Source organism: Ochotona curzoniae, unplaced genomic scaffold (assembly GCF_017591425.1).
Source record: "Ochotona curzoniae isolate NIBS_2020 unplaced genomic scaffold, NIBS_Ocur_1.0 contig_3520, whole genome shotgun sequence".
Classification (NCBI taxonomy): domain Eukaryota; kingdom Metazoa; phylum Chordata; class Mammalia; order Lagomorpha; family Ochotonidae; genus Ochotona; species Ochotona curzoniae.
The window spans coordinates 21,583,911-21,605,491 of NW_024465894.1; the positions used below are offsets into that span (position 1 = coordinate 21,583,911).

The 21,581-nt window shown below is 48.4% G+C and overlaps 3 protein-coding genes across 6 annotated transcripts in view; 1 reads left to right on the forward strand and 2 right to left on the reverse strand.

The window, feature by feature from the left end:
* SEC23B (SEC23 homolog B, COPII coat complex component) overlaps positions 1–1,206 on the reverse strand; it is a 29,141-nt gene extending 27,935 nt beyond the window's left edge. The window contains exon 1 of the mRNA XM_040981794.1: positions 814–1,206. The gene's annotated coding sequence lies outside the window, so the exon portion shown is untranslated. The remainder of the gene's footprint in view (positions 1–813) is intronic.
* A 3,448-nt stretch (positions 1,207–4,654) lies between these two features.
* Positions 4,655–16,136, reverse strand: POLR3F (RNA polymerase III subunit F). 2 transcript variants are annotated; one of them, XM_040981795.1, is made up of 10 exons: positions 15,962–16,136; positions 14,509–14,626; positions 13,061–13,128; positions 12,690–12,710; positions 12,494–12,561; positions 10,655–10,767; positions 6,592–6,735; positions 6,288–6,395; positions 5,298–5,489; positions 4,655–5,111 (listed from the first exon to the last, which is right to left on the reverse strand). In XM_040981795.1, the coding sequence occupies exons 1-10, from the start codon at positions 16,021–16,023 to the stop codon at positions 5,034–5,036; spliced, it is 972 nt and encodes a 323-aa protein (XP_040837729.1). In that variant the 5' UTR covers positions 16,024–16,136; the 3' UTR covers positions 4,655–5,033. The 2 variants fall into 2 exon arrangements, with proteins under 2 accessions (XP_040837729.1, XP_040837730.1); XM_040981796.1 differs by lacking the exon at positions 12,690–12,710.
* A 3,672-nt stretch (positions 16,137–19,808) lies between these two features.
* Positions 19,809–21,581, forward strand: part of DZANK1 (double zinc ribbon and ankyrin repeat domains 1) — a 37,866-nt gene continuing 36,093 nt past the window's right edge. For all 3 annotated transcript variants that reach the window (XM_040981183.1, XM_040981184.1, XM_040981182.1), the window contains exon 1: positions 19,809–19,917. In XM_040981183.1, coding sequence (XP_040837117.1) covers positions 19,809–19,917 — 109 coding nt within the window. The remainder of the gene's footprint in view (positions 19,918–21,581) is intronic.

A 21,581-nucleotide genomic window follows, 5' to 3' on the forward strand; every position in this document is an offset into this window, starting at 1 on the left:
TGGGCCTGCATACAATTCCCAGAAGGGCCCTGCAGTAAACAATCCTGATTAAGGCAACATGACACGGCTGGAAAAACCAAGAAATTATTAGTCTCCTGCGCGGAACCCGGATGACGAGAACGGCAAACATTCGCTCCATCCAAGTCTCTAAGACAGCCTAGTGTGATTATGGCAAAAGCGGAGCCAGGAGCACAGGGGACAGAGGTGGCACTTCTGACTAGGGGCAGGGAAGGAGAAAGGGAGATCACCAGAGCTCTCAGCAAACACATCTTCATCGGATAACCGCCATCTGCTCCAGGAAAGTTCCTTACTAACGGTACGGGTTCCACTCCACGGCCCAGGTGTCTCCGCAGTAACACCTGCTCTTCCCATTGTCCATTGCCTCCTCCAGGGCAGTTTCTTAACCTGGGCCTGCACAAACCACACGGCACTTCAGAGGGACTACTTGTGACCTTGTCTGCCCAGTGGTCATCTCCCCCTCTCCACAAGGGAGATGGGTTTGGGCTTATACCAAATTCTCCCAAGGGGCAGGGCATCGAAGACGGTCCCCGCCGAATGAATGCCTTTGAATCCTCTGATCCAGTTTTATCTGTGAAGGACCACTGCTGTCTTCCGCTTGCGCGCACACCCTCTCCCAACTCTGAAGCCTCAGGAAACCCCAAAACCTGTTCTCCTCCTGGCGCGACGGCGTCACGCTCAGCCGGCTCGTGCGCTATCCATTCTCTCCGGTTTCCTCTCTGGGGCAGACCACGCCGCCCCTGGCAGCACCCAGGACCCTGTCCTGCGCCCACGGTACCCCCCGACGCCACTCACCTGCCCGCAGCCGTTGGAACGCACAGCTGGAAAAGCTGGGTTCTCGCTCCCACCACCAAGTCCAGCTCAGCTCTCAACGGATTGGCCAGCGCCCCTGCGCGTCACGCCGGGAAACCGTCCACTGACCAATCAAAGAGCGAATTCTGTGCGGGCTAGCGGAAGCGCGCCGGTTAAGGAAGCCACGCCGTCATCTTGGATCGGGCATGGCCGTCACGCCTCCGCGTCGGAGGAACAGCTGCCTCAAGTTTCCCGTAAACGTTTCTGCTTCAGAGAACCTTGCAGAGTCGCTCCCATAGTCGCTGCCCGGCACGACCCCGGCGTTCGCCCACACACCATGGGACATCCATGGGAAATCCCTCTCAGCGCCTTAGCAACCAGAAGCCAGAACAATGACGTGTGACTCGGAGGGCGGGGCGCCGCGGATGCGACGGAAGTGGCCGAAGCAGGCGTGGGCGCGCCGTGGGGTGTGGCGCATGCGTGTTTGCCGGAGGGCGGGCGCGGCTGCACCTGCCGGTACAGGTGTCGGAGGCTCCTCTGAAGCCGAGGTTTCTTGCTCACCTCGCTGTGGTGGCTCGTGCTGTCAGCAGGACGCTCAGGACTACACCGAACACGGCTTTTACGACCTCCGCACGTTTTCACGCTTTCTGTCAGAATGAGCGCACGAGCAGAAACCATGAGCTTCAAATTAGGTTGGGGGGCCCGAGGGGCTGGAGGAGCGGGGACGCGATGGCTCAATGGCTAAATCCACACCTTGCATCAGGATGCCATGCCATCGCCGGTTTCTGTCCCGGCTGCTCCACTTGCCTTCCAGCTCCCTGATTGTGGCCTGGAAAAGCCACAGAGGACGGCCCAAAGCCTTGGGATGCTGCACCTGCTTGGGAGACCCGGAAGAAACTACTGGCTCCTGGCTTTGGATCAGCTCTTCTCCAGCCTTTGCAGCCATCTGGAGATTGAACTAGCAAATGGAAGATCTTTTTGTCTCTTCTTTTTAAAATAAATTTTTAAATGATTTATTTTTATTGCAAATGCATATATACCGAGAGGAGGAGAGACAGAAAGGAAGATCTTCCATCTTTTGATTCACTCCCCGAGTGACTGCAATGGCCGGAGCTGTGCAGATCCAAAGGCAGGAGCCAGGAGCTTCTTCCAGGTCTCCCATGTGGGTGCAGGATCCCAAGGCTTTGGACTGTCCTCGACTGCTTTCCCAGGCCACAAGTAGGGAGCTGAATGGGAAGTGGAGCTGCTGTGATTAGAACCAGCACCCATATGAAATCCTGGTGCGTTTGAGGCAAGGACTTTATCCGTTAAGCCACTGTGCTGGTCCCTTTCTCTTCTTATCTCTGTAAATCTGATCTGCCCTTCCAATAAAAGTAAGTGAATCTTAAAAATTAGGGTGGACATATCCAGGTGTTGCTATCAAAACTTAATATAAGGACCAAGTTTTAAAGTATATGCATGTCACAGAAATTAGTTTTAAGCCAACCAGCCAGGAAATTTGATTAATGTATAACATCATATGATTATTGAAAAAAAATCGTTTTTTGTGATCTTAAATGTGATGTGTTAGATTATTTTTTTTTTAAGTTTATTTGAAAGTCAAAGTTACAGAGAGAGGAGGAGAGAGAGAAAGATCTTTGACCTGCTGGTTTGCTCTCCAGAGAGCTGCAATGGGTAGGCCTGGGCTAGGCTGAAGCCGGGAGCAGGACCATCTTCTGGTCTCCCAAATGGCTGCTGAGAGCCAAGAACTTGGGCCATTTTCTGCTGCTATTCCCAGGTACTTAGCAAGGATGGCCACTGGAGCAGCCAGGGCTCAGCTGGTACCCTTATGGGAACTTAAAGTGGTGTCTGAAAAGTGGGCCATCTTGTGGAACAGAGGGCCAACCCCCATCTGAGTTAATAGGACCAGTCAGAAATGAGCCGGGCCAGAGCGCTCCCGGCTGACATCTACCAGAGGGGAAGCTGGCTCGCTGGCTGGCAGACATCCATTACATCCAGGGCTCCCCACAGTGATCCGTGTTGTGAGAGGGCAGTGGGAGAAGCAGCGCGCGCAAAGGAAGGAGCCAGCAACCTCCTCTAGGACTCCCACGTGGTGCAGGATCCCAAGGTTTTGGGCCATCCTCGACTGTTTCCCCAGGCCACAAGCAGCGAGCAGGATGAGAAGTGGCGCTGCTGGGATTAGAACCAGCACCCATATGGGATACCGGCGTGTGCAAGGCGAGGACTTTAGCCACTAGGCCACTGCACCGGGCGCCCTCTGAGAGTACTTAATACAGTCCTTGAGTCCAGGCTCCAGGCACAAGGCTGTCTCTGGATCCTGCTGAGGAGGCAGTGTGTCCGGGATGATGTGATGTTTGTTCAAAAACACACTAACCGGGAGTATCCTCAGCCTGACATACACAGTGAGCAAGTCCATGGCAGGTCAGAGCAGAGCAAGGAAAAAGAGGCACTTCTCTGTTCCTTCTCATTTGTGTTAGCATAAATGTACTCCTGGCCGCCCCTGTTTAGTAAGGTTTGGATGTGCCTGTAAGTCCTAGCCAGTTCCTAGGAATTCAGCATTGCCTTGTTAGAGTAAGCTCTGCACCTGCCCAAGTGTGAATGTTAATCATGAAGTTTCCGTCAGTAATGGTATTATTTAATGGGCAGCTTTTGAAACCAGCGAAAAAATAACAACCACAGCTAATAATAGCCATACTACCAAAAAATGTTTTGAGATAAGAAGGAAAAACAACATGGATTTACAGAGTTCCCAAGAAACATTCTTCATTTTTATAATTAAACACATGCTTTTCTAAAAGAAAAACAAAACACATACCTTTCATTAGAAATACCACTTTAACTAAATTTTAAAGTGGTAACACATTCTAGACATGAGAAGGTGGGGGAGAATGAGGACACCAGTAATCGTTAAGTTAAAGGGACTTCACAGTTGTTAGAAACTGGTAAGGTTTGTTTTGGTTGCCATGTGCTTCAGTAGCCTCTGGTACAGGACATGCACTTGTCCCAACTGCAGCAGGAATGGAACCAGGCCTTCCTTCTGTCAGATCAAAGTTAAGTAGGTTTTGGTTTATGTTGTAGGAGTTGTACTCTTTGAAATGAAGCTTTTCCATTCTGGGGTGGCAAGACATGAGTGAAACTCCAGAGTATTGGCTCAGAGTTCAAGATACTACGCTGTTCTCCCTCTCCTACTGTGGTCAAAGTTTATCTGTATCCCCATTGTTTCTACCTTCGCCAGTTAATTTGTTTTAAAGATTTATTTTATTATTAATTTTTTTATTGGAAAGTCAGATATACAGAGAGGAGAAGAGACAGACAGGAACCAATGATTCACTCCCCAAGTGGCCACAGTGGCTGGAGCTGATCCAATCCAAACCCAGATACTGGGCCTGGCGGTGTGGCCTAGTGACTGAAGCTGAGGTCTTGGCTCCTGGCTTCGGATCGGCATAGCACCGGCCGTTGTAGCTGCTTGGAGAGTGAATCATCGGATGGAAGATTTTCCTATTTCTCCTCCTGTCTGTATATCTGACTTTGTAATAAAAAAAAAATCTTTAAAAACAAACAAACAAAAAACCAAAAAAACGGGAGCCAGGAGCCTCTTCTCCCACACAGGTGCAGGGTCAGAAGGCTTTGGGCCATCTTCAACTGCTTTCCCAGGCCACAAGCAGGGAGCTGGATGGGAAGCGGGGCTGCCGGGATTAGAACTGACACCCATATGGGATCCTGGCATGTGCAAGGAGAGGACTTAAGCAGCTAGGCTACCGTGCCAGATCCTTAATTTTTTTTTCTTAACGAAATCATTAAGAAACAGACAACAGAAATGGTGTTACTGAGCCAGATCACAAAATTTCCAAAGGAAGTTTTAATAAATACTGTAAAATGAACTCCTACATGCTCTAGTTATTAGCAGAATACTTGGTCATTATGGATTTGACTTCTTTCTTCGAACCATCAAAAAGTCTGAAAACTTCAAAAAATATAGTTCTCCAGTTTCAAAGTGTTATGTTCAGCAAAGAATTTTACTGTGAGTTTTATCTCTTCCGTGTTGGCCACTTCACCAATATAAATTCAGTCTTCACAAATAAAAATATAATTTCCATAGCAGCAGATCTGTATGCATTACTGTGAAGTTTACTTTCAGGGAAATCTTCTGTTTCATCATGAATTCGATTATCTGCTCCCAAAGGAACTTCACTTGCACAATGTCAGTCAAATCTGTCACTCTCCTAAAATTCAAGCCATTCTGTCATGTAAATACAGTTAGATGGCGAAATTTCACCACCTTCATGGCAATCATCAAAAACCTATAAAGAGGAAAAAAAATGCTGTTATTACATTTTAAAATATTCATGACCCAACCACTTACTTAAAGCAGCATTAACATCTGCACTTGAAAGAACACTCTGAGAAAGCTGGATGGCCTACTCTCTCGGTCATTCCCATCTGGTGAGAGTCAAGGTCACGGGCGGCCTCCAGCCCTCCGCACTCACCGGGCAGAGCCCGCAGGGTGTCCGCACCAGCCCTGTGGGCGGGATGATTGGGCTGACTGCCCGGTACAGCTTCATGTGGCCTTCCACGCTGCCAACTGTGCCTTCCTTGGCGGCAATGATCGTCATCTCCACTTTTCCATCATAAATGAGGGTGTTCAAGATGGTTTCAATGTCCTCCATGGACAATTCTACCTACAAAAGGGCTGTGTTACAAGGACACAGAGGGCTGGGGCACATCCTTAGGCAGGGTGTTCTGAATCTGGTGACACAGGCAGCAGGGGGCTGGAGAAGGGGTGACTGAAGGACGGTCCAAGTGTGCACAAACCACGCACGCGCTAAGCAGACGTGTTTCCTCGTGTGAGGTCTGATGCTTTGTGCTGTCTTCAACTAAAATGTACACACTTAAAAAATAACATTCCTTCACCCAATTTTCCCTAAACCTCAATCCTTCCTTCCCTGATCAACCATGTAATCATTATATATATTTAAAAAATTATATATATATATGTATGTATGTATAAAAACATTCCTCTGGCGAACATTAGATTGACATCTGATAAAATACGGAGACAGCATTCTGGACTTCAAACAGTGCCAAGGTCCTGGTTCCTTCTGAGAAACCTGTGACCGGAGGAATGGAAATGACTGTGGAAATGCCACTCAGCCTCGGCTGCAGATTGAGGAAAGCAGCAGGGCCCTTGGGGATGGCACCGCCTACAAACACACCCATAAAGGCCAACTGATGCCAGAGTGCCGATATGCAAATACACTGAAATGTCCCTTACAAAGTCAAGAACTTCCAGTTTTTGGATTCGGGTCATTCAGTGTAGTGCAGCTCCAACCCCAGAGCGGGGAGCAAGGCGTGCAGGACGGCAGTACTCACAGCCAGGATACGGACAGGGGCCTGAACTAGTGCGTGTGGAACACAGCCGAGCGTGTCCTGACAGGAAGAAGGCCTTTGTGAACTATGAGGAGAAGTGGAGTTCCGACCTTACTGATCCCCAGCTCGCAGATGTACTTCCACACTTCATGTGACGAAGCAAACGAACTGTTCCTTTGGATCATCGGATTCTGTTTGCTTTCTCGTGCTGCTTCTGCCTATTGGGATTGAAATGCAAGGGGGAGAGCAAGAATTATGGGAAATGGTTCCTGAATTCACCCATCAGCAGCACAAAATGTATTATAATGATCCATGTCTGTATTTTCAGTCCGCCAGAATATGACATACAAGATCAAAAACACTCTGAAAAAAACAGAAAATATTTGTGATGATCTTTCCTCAATTATGCCTTACCTTGCTCTGTAGAAATTTAAAGCACTGCTGGTTAAGCACCTCTACAAATTCTGATTCAAAATCCTGGTCACTGTACCAAGCCCCGCCAGTGACGGACCGGTCCGGCTGCAGGTTATAGAGCATATACACCTTCTTTTTTGAGGCCTAGGAGAAAATAAAACAAAACAGTCCTATCTTCACCATGGACGAGTGTGGGATTCTGCTTAAAATCAGAGTCGGGACTCATCATTATCAACTGCAGCCTATATTCTACTTAGCTATTATTAACTTTCCCTCGTGTCCCTCTTCTCTCCATGCGGGACACCGCATCGCATGCTGCCGTCACCTCTTCTCAGCCTCCTTTTGGCTGTGATGACTTCTCATGTAAGAGCACAGACTCTCATCCACTTCCACTTGAACCACGGCAGCCTCCTCCCCTCGTTTACCTGTAACTCCCAGTCCAACAGTGAGAAACCTGAATCCATTACTGTTTAACAAAGACCAATGGCCGTTGACCCTGGCTCCTGGGTGCCGGCCACTCCACCTCTGGAAATTCTCAACAAGAAGATGCTTGTCACTCATCTTGGGCCCTGGGAGCCCTCGTGGGTAGACCTTTTACAAGGTGATGCATGGCAGGCCCTGAGTCTCAGGCCAGGAGCTCTCCATGCCGAGAACCACCACCACGTGCGCTTTTAGCCACAGGACATCAGCCCAACTAATTGAGAGGGAAAGCGGACTGGAGACAGAGCTCAATCATGTGGCCAAGGATTCCATCATGCCTGCGTAATGAACCACCCACCCCCGTCAAAAAAAAAATCCCTAAACCTTGGGACACGGAAATGTAGCTGTACTTCCACTGCTGGGAATCAAACATCCATGCGCCAGCAAGGTGATGCATCCTAGGATATGGAGGCGTCCTGGCCCCTCCCCGACCTTGCTAGCTCTTCAATTAACTGGTTTCTTGTATCTTTTGTAACAAGACTGTAACGGTAAGTGTGGTGCTTTCGTGGATTTTGTGTCATTCCACCAAATTATTAAACCTGTACAAGTCATGGGAGCCCCTAAACTTGTCACTAGATGGTCAAGACATGGTGTTCAGGGGACCATGAACTGTGATAGTTGCCTAAAGTGAGGGCAGCACTTTGCCTTTGATCAGTAGCACCTGCGCTGAGTACCTACTGTTGGAATTGCACTGCAGCCAGCCACTCCCATTCATTTGCATGAGTGCTCCCTTCCGGTGGGCTATGAGAAGTGGCAGCAGAATGACTAACTGAGATCCTCAAGAACAATGTGGTTGCCCTGGGTGCTGTTCTCATATCCACTGCCCCTTTGCCTTCATCTAATGGTTGTCTCTCACTGCCACATTACTAAGGCTGGTGCCTCTCCAGTGAAGTTCTTCCCTGCAGTTGTTAAAAAATTTAATTTTTTTAAAGATTTATTTATTATTTTATTGCAAAGGTAGATACAGAGAGGAGGAGAGACAGAGAGGAAGATCTTCCGACCGATGATTCATTCCCCAAAGGACCATAACAGCCAGTGCTAAGCCAATCCGAAGCCAGGAGCCAGGAACTTCCTCCAGGTTTCCCATGCAGGTGCAGTGTCCCAAGGCTTTGGGCCATCCTCGACTGCTTTCCCAGGCCACAAGCAGGCAGGGAGTTGGATGGGAAGCAGGGCTACTGGGATTGCAGGCAGGGAGTTTGATGGGAAGCAGGGCTACTGGGATTAGAACCGGCGACCATATGGGATCCTGGCATTTTCAAGGCGAGGATTTTAGCCGCTAGGCCACCACGCCGGGTCCAAAAATTTAACTTGTTACATTCTGCATTCCACTCTATGCTCGTTCTACTTCCTAAATGACGTTTAAAAAAATTCATGCACATAAAGATTTGCTCTTTGTGCTGTGGCTTCTGATACATCCTCAATGCCAACATAATATGAAAGCTTCTCTGCCCTAGACCAGACTAGGCAGGGCTACCACACCTGTGCGCCTCATGTGGCCTGGATCAGGGAAAAGCCAGGCTGGGCTGATTATTCCTACTGGTGCAAGCAAAATTAGAGTGGGCAAGGGCGAGGGTTGTTTGGGCTTAGCCAAAGCATCAGCTGGAATCTGGGAGTGGGAAAGGCCTGGGAGGAAAATAACGGGCTCATCCCTCTTGGGTTACCACTTCCACGGGAGGACGTAAAACTAAGACAGCGGCTGGGGTGGAATGGGGTGTGGGACAGACTGGATTACTGCTACACTTACTGGCAAACCCGGGTAGGGGGCGGGCCTGGTGGGGGTTACTGCGGGTCACTCCAACTAGGCTGCAGCTCCCACTGGTTTATGTGAGGGCCAAGTATGTGCTGGGCAGAACCAGGCTGGACTGCAACACCCATTGGTTCCAGTGGAAGTGAAAACAGAACCAACCCAGCAATTACAACCACCAGCTGATCAGGGCGATGGACGGTGCCAGGCCCTGTACTTGCTAGCACATACAAGAAGTTTCTTTGGAGATCTTCCTAATCTAAATGCTGGACTCAGAACCCTAACCAAGAAGAGAGAGAAGACAGAACAGGTCAACCAACCATCTCAGCTATGATGGACTATGTCAATCAGTGCATTTTTCAAAGACCTCATAGTGCTTGGAGTGGCAAGATTGGCAGCGATTCATAACTCTTGAAATATCAAAATCACTTGAGCAAGAACCTCAGAGCATACCCTACATCCAGGACCTGGGGAGGGTGGGAAATTGGGTGGGCCTTCTCCCTTAATACCCCCTTTAAACATGAAGGAAACAATATGGGAAAAAAAAATTGAACAAACAAAAAAAAGAAAGCTTCTCTGCCCTAAAATACCTGCTGCCCTTTCACCTTTCACCTTTCCCCACCAGTCATCCTTAGCCCCGGGGCTTTTTTTTTTAAAAAAAAACTTACTTTTTTTTGTAAAATAAAATAAAATAAAAAAAGACTTAGTATTATTTTTTTAATTGCAAAGGCAGATTTGCAGAGAGGGAGATAGAGGCCACAAGCAGAGTTGGATGGAAAGTGGAACAGCCGGGACACAAACTGGCACCCACAGGGGATTCTGATGCATGCAAGATGAGGACTTTAGCCACTAGGCTACTGCACCAGGACCCCCAATTTTTTTTTTTTTTAATACCGTGTCTATAGTTTTCTCTTTTAAAAAACATCATGTAGGGCCCGGCGGCGTGCCCTAGCAGCTAAAGTCCTCGCCTTGAACACATTGCCGGGATCCCATATGGACGGCGGTTCTAATCCTGGCAGCTCCGCTTTCCATCCAGCTCCCTGCTTGTGGCCTGGGAAAGCAGTGATGTTCGGCCCAAAGCCTTGGGACCCTGCACCCACGTGGGAGACCTGGAGGAAGTTCCTGGCTCCTGGCTTCGCATCGGCGCAGCACCGACCATTGCGATCACTTGGGGAGTGAATCATCAGAGGGAAGGTCTTGCTCTCTGTCTCTCCTCCTCTCTGTATATCTGATTTTGCAATAAAAATAATCTTAAAAACAAAACAAAACAACAAAAAAACAAACATCATGCAGTACACAGCCTCTGCAGACTCACTCAGCAGTGAGGGCGACTCACGTCTATCCATGAGAAGGAGGTGGGGAGGAGGCACGGGTGCGGCCCGGGGTGGGAGCTCTCCCAGGACTCTGCAGACTCACTCAGCAGTGAGGGCGACTCACGTCTATCCATGAGGAGGTGGGGAGGAGGCACGGGTGCGGCCCGGGTTGGGAGCTCTCCCAGGACTCTGGGATTTGCACCTGCGCACACCTGAGCACCCAGTGTCTGCGCATCGTCATCACTCGGCAGCTGACTGCGCCCTGAGACAGCCACATCCATCTCTTACACATCTGGGGACCAGGAAAACGGCTTAGGACTCCAGAAAGGCTTCACCGAGGAGAGTGAAGTCGTCTTAGATTTTCGAATGGGCAAGACACCAAAAATTAAGCATTTAGTGACAAATCTAAGCAGTATCTCCAAACCAATCTATTATGAGCTAAAGGCTTACAAAGTCTTTTTAACCAGCAGCTGTAGATCATGGCAACAGATAAAAATGAGCATGCGGGCAAAGAAAAATTACTCACTGCGACAGATTTAACAGCTTTGATAAGCTTTTTACTTTCCAAATTCTTTAGAATTTTATTGATTTCTGTTAATGGCAAGTTACTTTTATATCGGATATCTCTGCTCCATATTCCTATAAGAAAAGAAACATAAGCTGAATGTTGCAGTTCATGGATTTTGATTTTCACCCCTTGCCTCACATCACCAGCAAACTTGCTATGCAAAGTTGACAATAAATCCTCCCACAAACTATGTAAACAGGTCACAGGAAAACCCAGGGACGCGGAGCCCGAGACCCCTGCATAGAGCCCTGCACGATGCAAAACCATGAGTTAGTCATATGCTTGACCTCAACAGCAAATTTCTTGGAATTTTTTAAAACATAATAGAGGGCCCGGCGGTGTGGCCTAGTGGCTAAAGTCCTCGCCTTGAACGCGCCAGGATCCCATATGTGCGCCGGTTCTAATCCCGGCTGCTCCACTTCCCATCCTGCTCCCTGCTTGTGGCCTGGGAAAGCAGTCAAGGACACCCAAGGCTTTGGGACCCTGCACCCGTGTGGGAGACCCGCAAGAGGCTCCTGGATCCTGGCTTTGGATCGGCATAGCATCGGCCGTTGCGCTCACTTGGGGAGTGAATCATCGGATGGAAGATCTTCCTCTCTGTCTCTCCTCCTCTCTGTATATCTGACTTTGTAATAAAAGTAAATAAATCTTTAAAAAAAAAATAATAGAAAGGGCACTTTCATACTGAATGCTACTGAACTGTCATCTCTGCCACTGCCTTGTGTATTGCGACATTGTCACTCCGGGTTGTCAATGTGAACAGCAAAGTTAAGCCCGCGCAGGTCAGTGACCGTGCCCCGCTGTGAGCAGCGGAAGCTTTGGGCACGTGCATTCATTCACCACGTAACACTGCAGCTGAATACTGCAAATAAGCCCATGAGGCCCACAGTCCTAAAGCTATGTGGATATGTGGAAAATACTTGGCTTTGCTTCCAATGTAGAAATAGAATGAAATAGGAAATTTTCTTCCTTTCTTTTTTTTTTTTAAATACAGAGAATATGTTTCTCATAAAATTATTTCTAAAATGATAATCTACGAGGGGCCCAGTGCTGTAGCTTAGTGGCTAAAGTCCTCGCCTTACATGCACCATAAACCCATATGGGTGCTGGTTTGTGTCCCAGCTGCTTCACTTCCCATCCAGCTCCCTGACTGTGGTCTGGGAAGGAAGCGGAGGATGGCCCAGAGCCTTGGGACCTGCATCCATGTGGGAGACCTGGAGAGGCTCCTGGCTTTGAATCAGCTCAGCTCTGGCCACTGTGGCCACTTGGGGAGTGAACCAGCAGATGGAAGATCTTTGTCTCTCCTTTCTGTAAATCTGACTTTCCAAAAATAAATAAATAAATAAATAAACAAATAAATAAATCTCATATAAAATGTTAATGTAAAACTTAATCATACAGTTTCAATCACATATCTCAAGCTAGTATCAATGACTCAAGAGATTGGAGATGAGAATAACGACAGTCTTGCCACAGTTCTGGGGGAGAAGGAAGCCACAGCTGTGGAAGCACACACTGCAGGACGGCCCTGATGTGCCTACCTGGCTTCCCTGTGGTCCGTGCCAGAACCAGAGCTGGGGCCACACATCACCACTCACAGAGCCAAAGGAGAAGCCATCACCATCTAACCCCTGCTTCCCCCCGACCCCTAGGTAGCACTGGCAAGGTCTTGGGTGTTGCCTCGCATCTGACAGGTATGCTGTGTGTCCCCCCTTTAACACAAAGGGCAGCAGACTAGTCTGCTGTCCCCTGAGAGGCCAGGAGCTCAGCGCCCGGGAGTAGGCCTCACATACTTACCTTTATTTCCTGCATCCTCTATGATTTGATAGACTAGTTTTTCTTGGTTATCCGACCCCTTCATTTTACTGCAGGGGAATAAAGCAGAATGAAGAAGGCAGAGGGGTACGGGGCAATCTAAGACTCTACATCACTACTTCAATGAATGAGCAGACAACGTCAACACACTGACTTATTGACCAAAAGAAAGGCTTACCTTAGAAAGAATGAGACAGAGCTGTATGTACCAACATGAAAAGATGTCCAAGATATAGTAAGTGAAAAAAACAAGTTACACAACAGTATGGATAGCATGACCCCATTTTTGTTTCTTTAAAAAAGATTATATATAAATACAAAGTATGTGAGTAGATAACCACTTATGTGTATTTATATATAGCTAGAAGAACGTGTATACAGCACACTACTAGGAGCAGTCCACCTGGGCAGTGGAGTTCAGGACAGCAGTGGGCAATGAGACGCAGAACAGGTTCGCATTATGCACTTCTGCATGAACTCCTCCTCCTAACACATCTATTATTTTGGTTTTCATTAATATGCTCTTACGCTTAAAAAACAGGTGCTTACCCAGCATTCTGAGAGTCCTTTATTCTATATAAAAGGCCTGTGTTGCTCCGTAAGAGATCCAATTGGCCCTAGAGTGTTTGTTTTTTTTTAAATAGAAAACAAGAGTCAGTTATATTGGAAACAAACCCAGTGACTTTTCATATTTTCATTATACAAACTGAAAGAGTCTACCTCCCACAGCGACTGTCAGCTCTCACCTGATACACATCTTGGCCTATAGACTGGCACTTATCTGTCCAATCTTAACACATGGAAACAGGGTTCCCTCTCAGCCACAACTCCCCAACTGTCAGGAGCCCAGTGGGACCACCTTTGGGGTTCTCTTAAGTTCCCAACCAAGGGATTTCAGAAACACGGCAGAAAACAATTTGAGTGCATTCTATATAACCACTACTGCTGCAGGCCAGGCACAGCTGAGGTTCAATTAGACCTGGTCCTGGTCCATGAAAAGCTCAGAGCGGCAGAGGAGAGAGGGCTGGCCTGATGGAGGTGCTCTGGGATGACTCAGAAAGCTCAGGGAGAGACGCTTCATGGGCAACAGCCAGGCACCAGCAGCAAGAAGCAAACCGAAGCCAAGAACGGCTATGCCCGTGTGCCCTTGTGTACCAATTAGGATGACAAATCCAACTGTGGTTGGTTCATCTTGTACCACGATGCATCATCATTTCACCTCTCCTCCCTTAGGGCAGTCTGAGGTGTTTCCTGGTCTGAACACATTTGGTTTGGGTTACTGTATCAGGGTTCTCCTGAGAAACAGAACCGACAGAAAACACACTCTCTCATCTCTCACTGGAAGAGACTCACTTCAAGGTATCAAGTCACACCATGCGCAGTCCCGTGGTGTGCCCTCCACAACGGGCTAGAGGCCTGGGAAGCAGCAGGGAGTGGCTCCAAGGCCTGAGAGCCACCAGCATGGATGCCAGGCTAAGGCTTGACAAGCAGCAGGGTCCAGGAGGCAGGGGAGGACGGATGGCGACATCCACCGTCCTCCACCTCTGTGTCCTCCTCAGGCCCTCGGGGGACTGCAGGGCTCCCCACCAGGAGCAGGGTCCCTGCTTCCTCACCTCACCAAGCTCAACGCTAACTGTTTCCAGAACAGTGTCAGGCCGAACCTCTGGCAGTCCCATCCTCAAGTCACGTCGCTACGTAACAGGAGCCATAACTCCGTCATCAAAACACTGATGACTCCACACAGCTCGACTATCCCTAATTCAGAATCCAAAACACTCCAAGTCCTGAAACCTTCTGAGTGCCCACTGGAGGCTCCAAAGCTTCAGATCCTGGAGTGCTCTGGATCTGCAGCTTAGCTCAGCCTTTAGTGTACGTGGAAATATTCCAAAGTCCCAGCAACTACAAGACCTGAGACATTTCTGATCCAAGGTGTTTCAGATTGAGGGACCCTAACCCTATCGACAAGGAATCACGGGAACTGGCTGGAGTCACCTTACCATGGACAGGAGTCTGTTGATGGCCACCGCCCTCTGCTGGGCTTCGATGTGAGGCATTTCATTCTGAATCACCTGGTCTGTGATTCCATGCGGGAACTGCTGGCATAACTCTATAATCCTGGAAACACAGGCACAGTGGGCTCACCCTTCCCTACTTTCCAAAGACACATAAGCCACAGTTTCTGTTCTGTTATTTACATCTGTCAGTTAATCCAGGTTTCTACCTAGTTTGGAACATGCGTACGATAGAAACTGAGGTCGATGCTATCTGAATATATATTCACATTATTAGTATTATTTTAAGGGCGGTATCTCTTTCCTTCACCAAGATGAACTTTCTCTCTCTCTTTTTTTGAAAGAATTATTTATTTATTTTTATTGCAATGTCAGATATACAGAGAGGAGGAGAGACAGAGAGGAAGATCTTCCATCCGATGATTCAATCCCCAAGTGAGCGCAACGGCCGGTGCTGCGCCAATGTGAAGCCAGGAGCCAGGAACTTCTTCCAGGTCTCCCATGCAGGTGTAGGGTCCCAAGGCTTTGGGTCGAATGTCACTGCTTTCCCAGGCCACAAGCAGGGAGCAGGATGGGAAGTGGAGCTGCTGGCATTAGAACCGGTATCCATATGGGATCCTGGTGCATTCAAGCTGAGGACTTTTAGCCACTAGGCCACCGCACCAGGCCCAAGATGAACTTTCAATTAAAACAAAAGTTTAGTAAAAACACAGAAGAACGTTTTGCAGCGAAGACATCAACTTTTCCAGACAAGAGGAGCCGAGGTGGAGTCGCTCTGCGAGAAAGCCAAGCACAGAGTGGCAGCAGGAAGCCAAATCCTTTTTATTCGAAAGGCAGGGTTAGAGAGCGAGAGGGAGACAGATCTTCTATTCACAGGTTCAGTACTCTCGCGGCGAAAACAGCCAGTGCTGGCTGCCCAAAGCCAGCAGTTTCTTTCAGCTCTCCCACATGGGTGTCAGAGGCCCACGTACTTGGGCCACCTTCTGTTGTTTTTGCAGGTGTCCTTAACAGGGAGCTGGATTGGAAGTGGAGCAGCCAGGACACTAACCTGTTGCGCCTAAGATGGTGACATCCCAACCGGCAGCCTTACCTGCTATGCCACAATGTCCGGGCCTGAAGCCAAAAAAAAAAAAATTAGGGGGGGACGGAGCCCGATGTGGTGGTGCATCAGGCAAGTCCTTCACCCTGTGGCGCCGGCATCCCCTGTGCGTACCGGTTCACGTCCCGGCTGCTCCACTTGACATCCAGCTCGCTGCTAATGGCCTGGGAAACTGACCCAGCCTCAGCCCTCGTGGGCATCTGCACAGTGAATCAGTGGACGGAAGATTTCCTCTCTCTCTCCCCCAGTTCTGTTCTGTCCTGTCCTCTGTAGGCGTCCTGAGAAGGAATCACGCCGCCCAAATGCCTGACCGCCAACCAGGCATCTCGCGCCGCTCACCTGTTTTCTATTTCGACGGGGTCCGCGTCAGGCGGCTGCACCTTCACCTTCACCTCCGCCATGACGGTGCAGCCCCCGACCCCTCGGGGGAAAAAGGCACACACAGCGCGGGCGAGCGAACGACCAGGGAAGCCAGCCGCCCGAGGAAAACAGCACAGGGCAGAGCTTCAGGGGCCGCCTTCCTCGTGTCGCAGCCGGTCCTTCCTTGTCAGGTTGGGGTGGCCAAATCGCGCCTGTTCCAACACTCGTGCCTGCGTCTTTACAGCTTGTGGTTCTTGTTTTCTAGAAGATGCCTGTCTGTGGGATGAAAGGGCCTGGTTCCTTCCTTGTAACTCTGAGAAACCATGTTTTCATATTTTGCACCCTCAGAGAAGGAAGGCATATTTTTGGACGCCGAAAGGGAAGGTTCTTCAGGCACGAATGGGTCGCCCCTAAGGGGCAGGGGCGGGGGTAGTTGCTAGGGAGCCGAATTTTCGCCAATCAGCGGCTGAGCTTTCAGTGGGCGGGGCGCAGCTCGCAGCGTCTGTGGTAACCTGGGCCGGGGAGAAGAAAGGGAGCGAAGCGGTGAGCGGTGGCAGGGGGCCCTGCTGTGGGAGGCGCAGGTGCTTGGTTCTGGTCTCAGTCTTGTTGGCTGGAGGAGGAGGAGGAGGAGGAGAAAGAGCCTAAGGGATGTCCACGTCCCTGGCTATCCTTGAGGGAGAGAGCCGGGAGCAGCGGGGTTCTGGCTCGGGAGGGCGAGGAGGCGGTCCCAGGGGAGGGAGCAAAGAGTGGGTGACTGTAAGGTGCTGAGGACCGACGCCTCCGTTTACACCCAGCTGGTCGACCTTATTCTTTGTCCTATTTACGAGGCCCCATTGGCCGGCCCAGACTCCCAAGGACCTCCCAAGGACAGCCATTGGTCGCCACGTGTGACTGCCTCCCTGGATAGTTTCATTCCTAACAAGTTTTTCAAATTTTAACTATATCCTCATTTGAATGGAAATGGGACTATGGACCATTGCCCCAAGTCCAGCTGCACATCTCCAGGGGCGATAGCTGTATCTACATTTGTATTTTTGGCTCTCGATCTGGGAGCTGTACAGCAAAGACATTACATTTAGCTTTTCTATTGTTATTATTATTAACAAGGCAGAGTTAGAGAGGAAGAGAAAAAGAGAGAGAATCTTCCATCCACTGCTTCAACCCCCAAATGGCCCCAACGACAGGTCCAAAGCCAAGAGCCAAGAGTCTCCCACGTGGGTGCAGGGTCCCAAGGCTCTGGGGTGTCTTCCACTGCTTTCCCAGGCCACAAGTAGGGAGCTGGATGGGAAGTGGAGCAACTGGAACTTGAATGGGTAGCTGCGAAAGATACTGGCTTCACAGGTGGAGACTGAATGAGCTACACCACAACACTGACCCTTAGTTATTCCATTTTGTAGAATACAGTGTTTGGTATCACTCCTGCGTAGAGGATGCCCAGAGCAGGACTATTAGAATTATAACAATCAGGGGTCATCTCAGTAGCTCAACTAGCTAACCCTCTGCCTGCAAGCACCAGCATTCCATATGGACGCTGGTTCGTGTCCCAGCAACTGATCCACCTCCCTGTTTGTAGCCGATCGCCCAAAGCCTTTGACCCTGTACACACTTTGGAAACCCAGAAGAAGCTCCTGATTCCTGGCTTCGGATCAGCTCAGCTCCAGCTGTTGTGGCCATTTGCACGGTCTGGGATGGGTGGGTGTCTTTCCTTCTCTCCATTAATCTGATCTGCATTTACAATAAAAACAAACGAATGAGCCAATAAGGATTTCTTACAAGAATTGCAACAACCAGAAGCAGAAGAAAATTGCGATAAAAGAAACTAGGAATAGCCTAAACTGTAAATTGAGTTCTCAAAAGGACATATGAACACACGAGAAATTGTAGATAACACAATGGAAGTGCAAGAAGCAGGCTGCAAATGTTGAATAAATGTGGAGGTTGTAGATTACTGAAACCTATGTATCCATAGTCAGTGAAATTTGAAAAGGTAATGGGAGATGTAAATGGTTTCTCTGTTACCATGAGGGATGTTTTTGCCCTAAAACTCATGCATTAAAAAAAAAAAAAAGAACCATTCCTTGAGCAAAAAAGAGACCAATAAGGATTCCATACTGGTAGTGGTTTATCATTGTAGTAGATTGACTAAGAAACATGTGTTGGGTGCTTTAAAAAATCTGTGCCAACTTTCTTTCTGCTGAGAACTGATACTTTGCAACCCTAAAATGTCTCTGCAGCTTTCAGATGGAATTGTGACAATCTCAGGGCCAAGGATCTGGAGCTCTCCCAGAGGAGTAGCTTCCAATGAACATTGCACCCATCCTGAGATCCTTTTGTTGCCTTTGTCCTCCGGCCAAAAAAACGGCTGCAGACTAAACCGCTCCAGGAAAGGGTATGTTCTACATGACCCTTTGGAACATCAGTGATGCTTTTTGCTTTGCCTCATTCGTCTTTTTAAGGTTTATTCTTTTAAAAGGCGGTGACAGAGATGTGACGACACAAAGAGAAAGAGGTCTTCCATTTTCTGATTCACTACCCAAATGCTACAGTGGTCAGGGCTGTGCAGGCAGAAGCCAGGAGCCTGGAACACCATTGGGATCTCTACATGGGTAACAGGAGCTCAGGTATTTGGGCCATCTCCTACTGCTGTCCCAGTAGCTTTACCAGGGAGCTGGCTTGAAAATAGAGCAGCCTAGGCCCGACGTGGTAACCTAGTGACTCAAGTCCTTGCTGTGCACGTGCCAGTATTCCATATGGGCACCGGCTGTAATCCCAGCAACCCTGCTTCCCATCCAGCTCCCTGCTTGTGGCCTGGGAAAGGAGTGGAAGACAGCCCAAAGCCTTGGGACCCTGCACCTACGTGCGAGACCTGGAGGAAGTTCCTAGCTCCTGGGTTTGGATTGACTCAGTTGCGGCCACTTGGGGAAGTGAATCAATGGATGGAAGATCTTCTCTGTCTCTCCTTCTCTTTATATATCTGCCTTTTGAATAAAAATAAAATAAATCTTTAAAAAAGGAAATGGAGAAGCCAGGACTCAAATTGGAACTCTGTTACTGATGTCATAGGCACTGGCTTAACTAACTGTGCCACAATGCCAGCCTCTGCCTTATTTAATTTTCAGGGGTGAGCAATTTTTCTTCTGCCAAGGACCATTTGTATATTTATAACATTGTTTATGGCCCAAGCAAAATTATCAACTCTAATAAATTAGCTTACTATTTGATTTTTGAATCTTGCCTGTGATTACTTTGGCAGGAACAAAGCAAATGGCCTTTCCTACCCTGAGTTAAGCCATTCAAGGCCTTGGCAACAGAGATACAGTTCACATAATAATTTCAATTAAAATTTGAATAATATGGGTCTAGTGCGATGGCTCAACCAAATAATCCTCCACCTCGAAATGCCAACACTCCAAGTAGGCGCTGGTTCGTGTCCCAGTTGCTTCACTTCCCATCCAGCTCCTTGCCAATGGCCTAGGAGAGCAGTGGAGGATGATCCAAAGCCTTGGGACCCTGCACCCACATGTAAGACCGGCTCTGCTCTGGTAGTTGTGGCCATGTGGGAAGTGAATCAGCGGATGGAAGATCTTTCTATCTCTCCTCTCCATAAATCTGTCTTTTCCAAAAAAATTTCTTAAAAAAAAATTAAAAGCAACAAAATCTTTGAAACACTGAATACGATTTGCAGGTGGCACAGGAACAGTTTTTGCTTTCTATTTTATTATTTTTGCTGCGTTTATATGAGGCAGGGTGCCTTGGCTTTTGTGTTTAGATACTGGTGCCTCTTGGGATGTCTTATTCTCTGATGTTCTTGATGTCAGGAAAGAAAATGACTGCTGGTTCAGTGTGTGTCCCTCAGATCATACCACTGCGGGTGCCTCAGCCGGGAAGAGCTAACCATGAAATCGATCACAACACTCTCTTGGAAATGAAATCAGGTAGGAGTCGCAGGTGTTTGAAATGGTTGAAAATGATATTATCCTCCTCTGTGTTCACCTGGGGCTGATTGCTCTCTGCATGCTTTCATTTAAGATTTATTTTGTGGGAAGGGGGCATGCAATGGCTCAATTGGTTAATCTTCCACCTCCAAGTACCAGCATCCTTTATGGGAGTTAGTTCATGCTCTGGCCTCTCTACTTTCCATCCAGCTCCCTTTTCATGACTTGGAAAAGCAGTGGAGGATGACTCAGGTCCTTGGGACCCTGTACCCATGTGGGAGACCTAAAAGAAGATGCTGGTTCCTGGCTTTGGATCTGCTTAACTCTGGTGGTTACAGCCACTTGGGGAGTGAATCAGTGAATGGACAATCTTTTCTCTTTATCTGTCCTTCTTTCTCTTTAAAATCTGCCCTTCCAATAAAAAAATAAATAAATCTTAAAAAAAAATAGGTGTCCAGGAGACACTTTCAAATGAAAAAATGCAAGACTGGTGAGTTGAGACTACGAGATGCTGACTTTATCCTAGTAAATTGGGGAAGACAAAGAAAATTGATTTTTTAAATTTTTCCCTACATTTTACACTGTATTCCTTTTTAAAAGATTCATTTCTTTTTATTGGAAAGGCAGATCTACAGGGAGGAGGGACAGAGAAAGATCTTCCATCCACTGGTTCTCTCTCCAAAAAACTGCAGTGGCCAAAGCTGAGCCAATCTGAAGCCAGGAGCCAGGAGCTTCTCCAGGGTCTTACACACAGGTACAGGGTCCTAAGGCTTTGAGCCATCCTCGATTGCTTTCCCAGGCTACAAGCAGGGAGCTGGATGGGAAGTGGAGCAGCAAAGACATGAACCAGTACCTATATGGGATCCTAGTGCATACAAGGGAAGGATTAGCCAGTTAAGCCATCTTGCCAGGCCCTATCAGTATTAATTCTACATATTTGTTTTATATTTCCACTCACAATTCTTTATAAAGATATCATTTTTAATTTTTTTAAAGTTTATTTTTAACTTGACTCATGTGTATCAGCCAGTACAAAATCGGATGGAGTCTATCAGCTGCACCAGCCAAAGCATGTACTGTTGGATGCAGCTGTCTGTTCAGTTCTGCCCCAGCTGCATATCTCACACAAGCTGACAGGCGCTGCTGTCCAGCTCAGTCAGTCCTCCACAGACCCAGTCCTCATGCATACCAGTGGATGCTGCGGCCTAGTCGGGGTAACCCCCAGTAACCCACACCAGGCCTATCCCTAGCCCCAGTTTTTATGTGTACTGGCCTGTGCTGAAGCCCATCCCGATCTACTACAGCTCTCATGCACACCCATGGGTACTGCAGCTTAGCTCAACCTGACCCACCCCCAGATCTGGTCTTCATGTATGCCAACAGGTGCCACTGCCTTGTCTGGCCTGGCCTGCTCTCAGCCCTGGTTCTTGTGCTCACCAGTGGGAGGTACAGCCTAGCACGGGAGTGCCAATAGTTCCCTTGCCAAGCATGTTCCCAGCCCTGTATCTTACACATGCCAGGGGATATTATGGTACAGCCTGACATGATTTGCGCTCAAACTTGGCACTTGCCAACTGGTGCTGCAGCCTTAGCCTGGCTGGCCTATACCCATTCTGGTCCTCACTATCAACTGCAGGTGCTAGAGCCAGTCTGGCCTGCCCCTT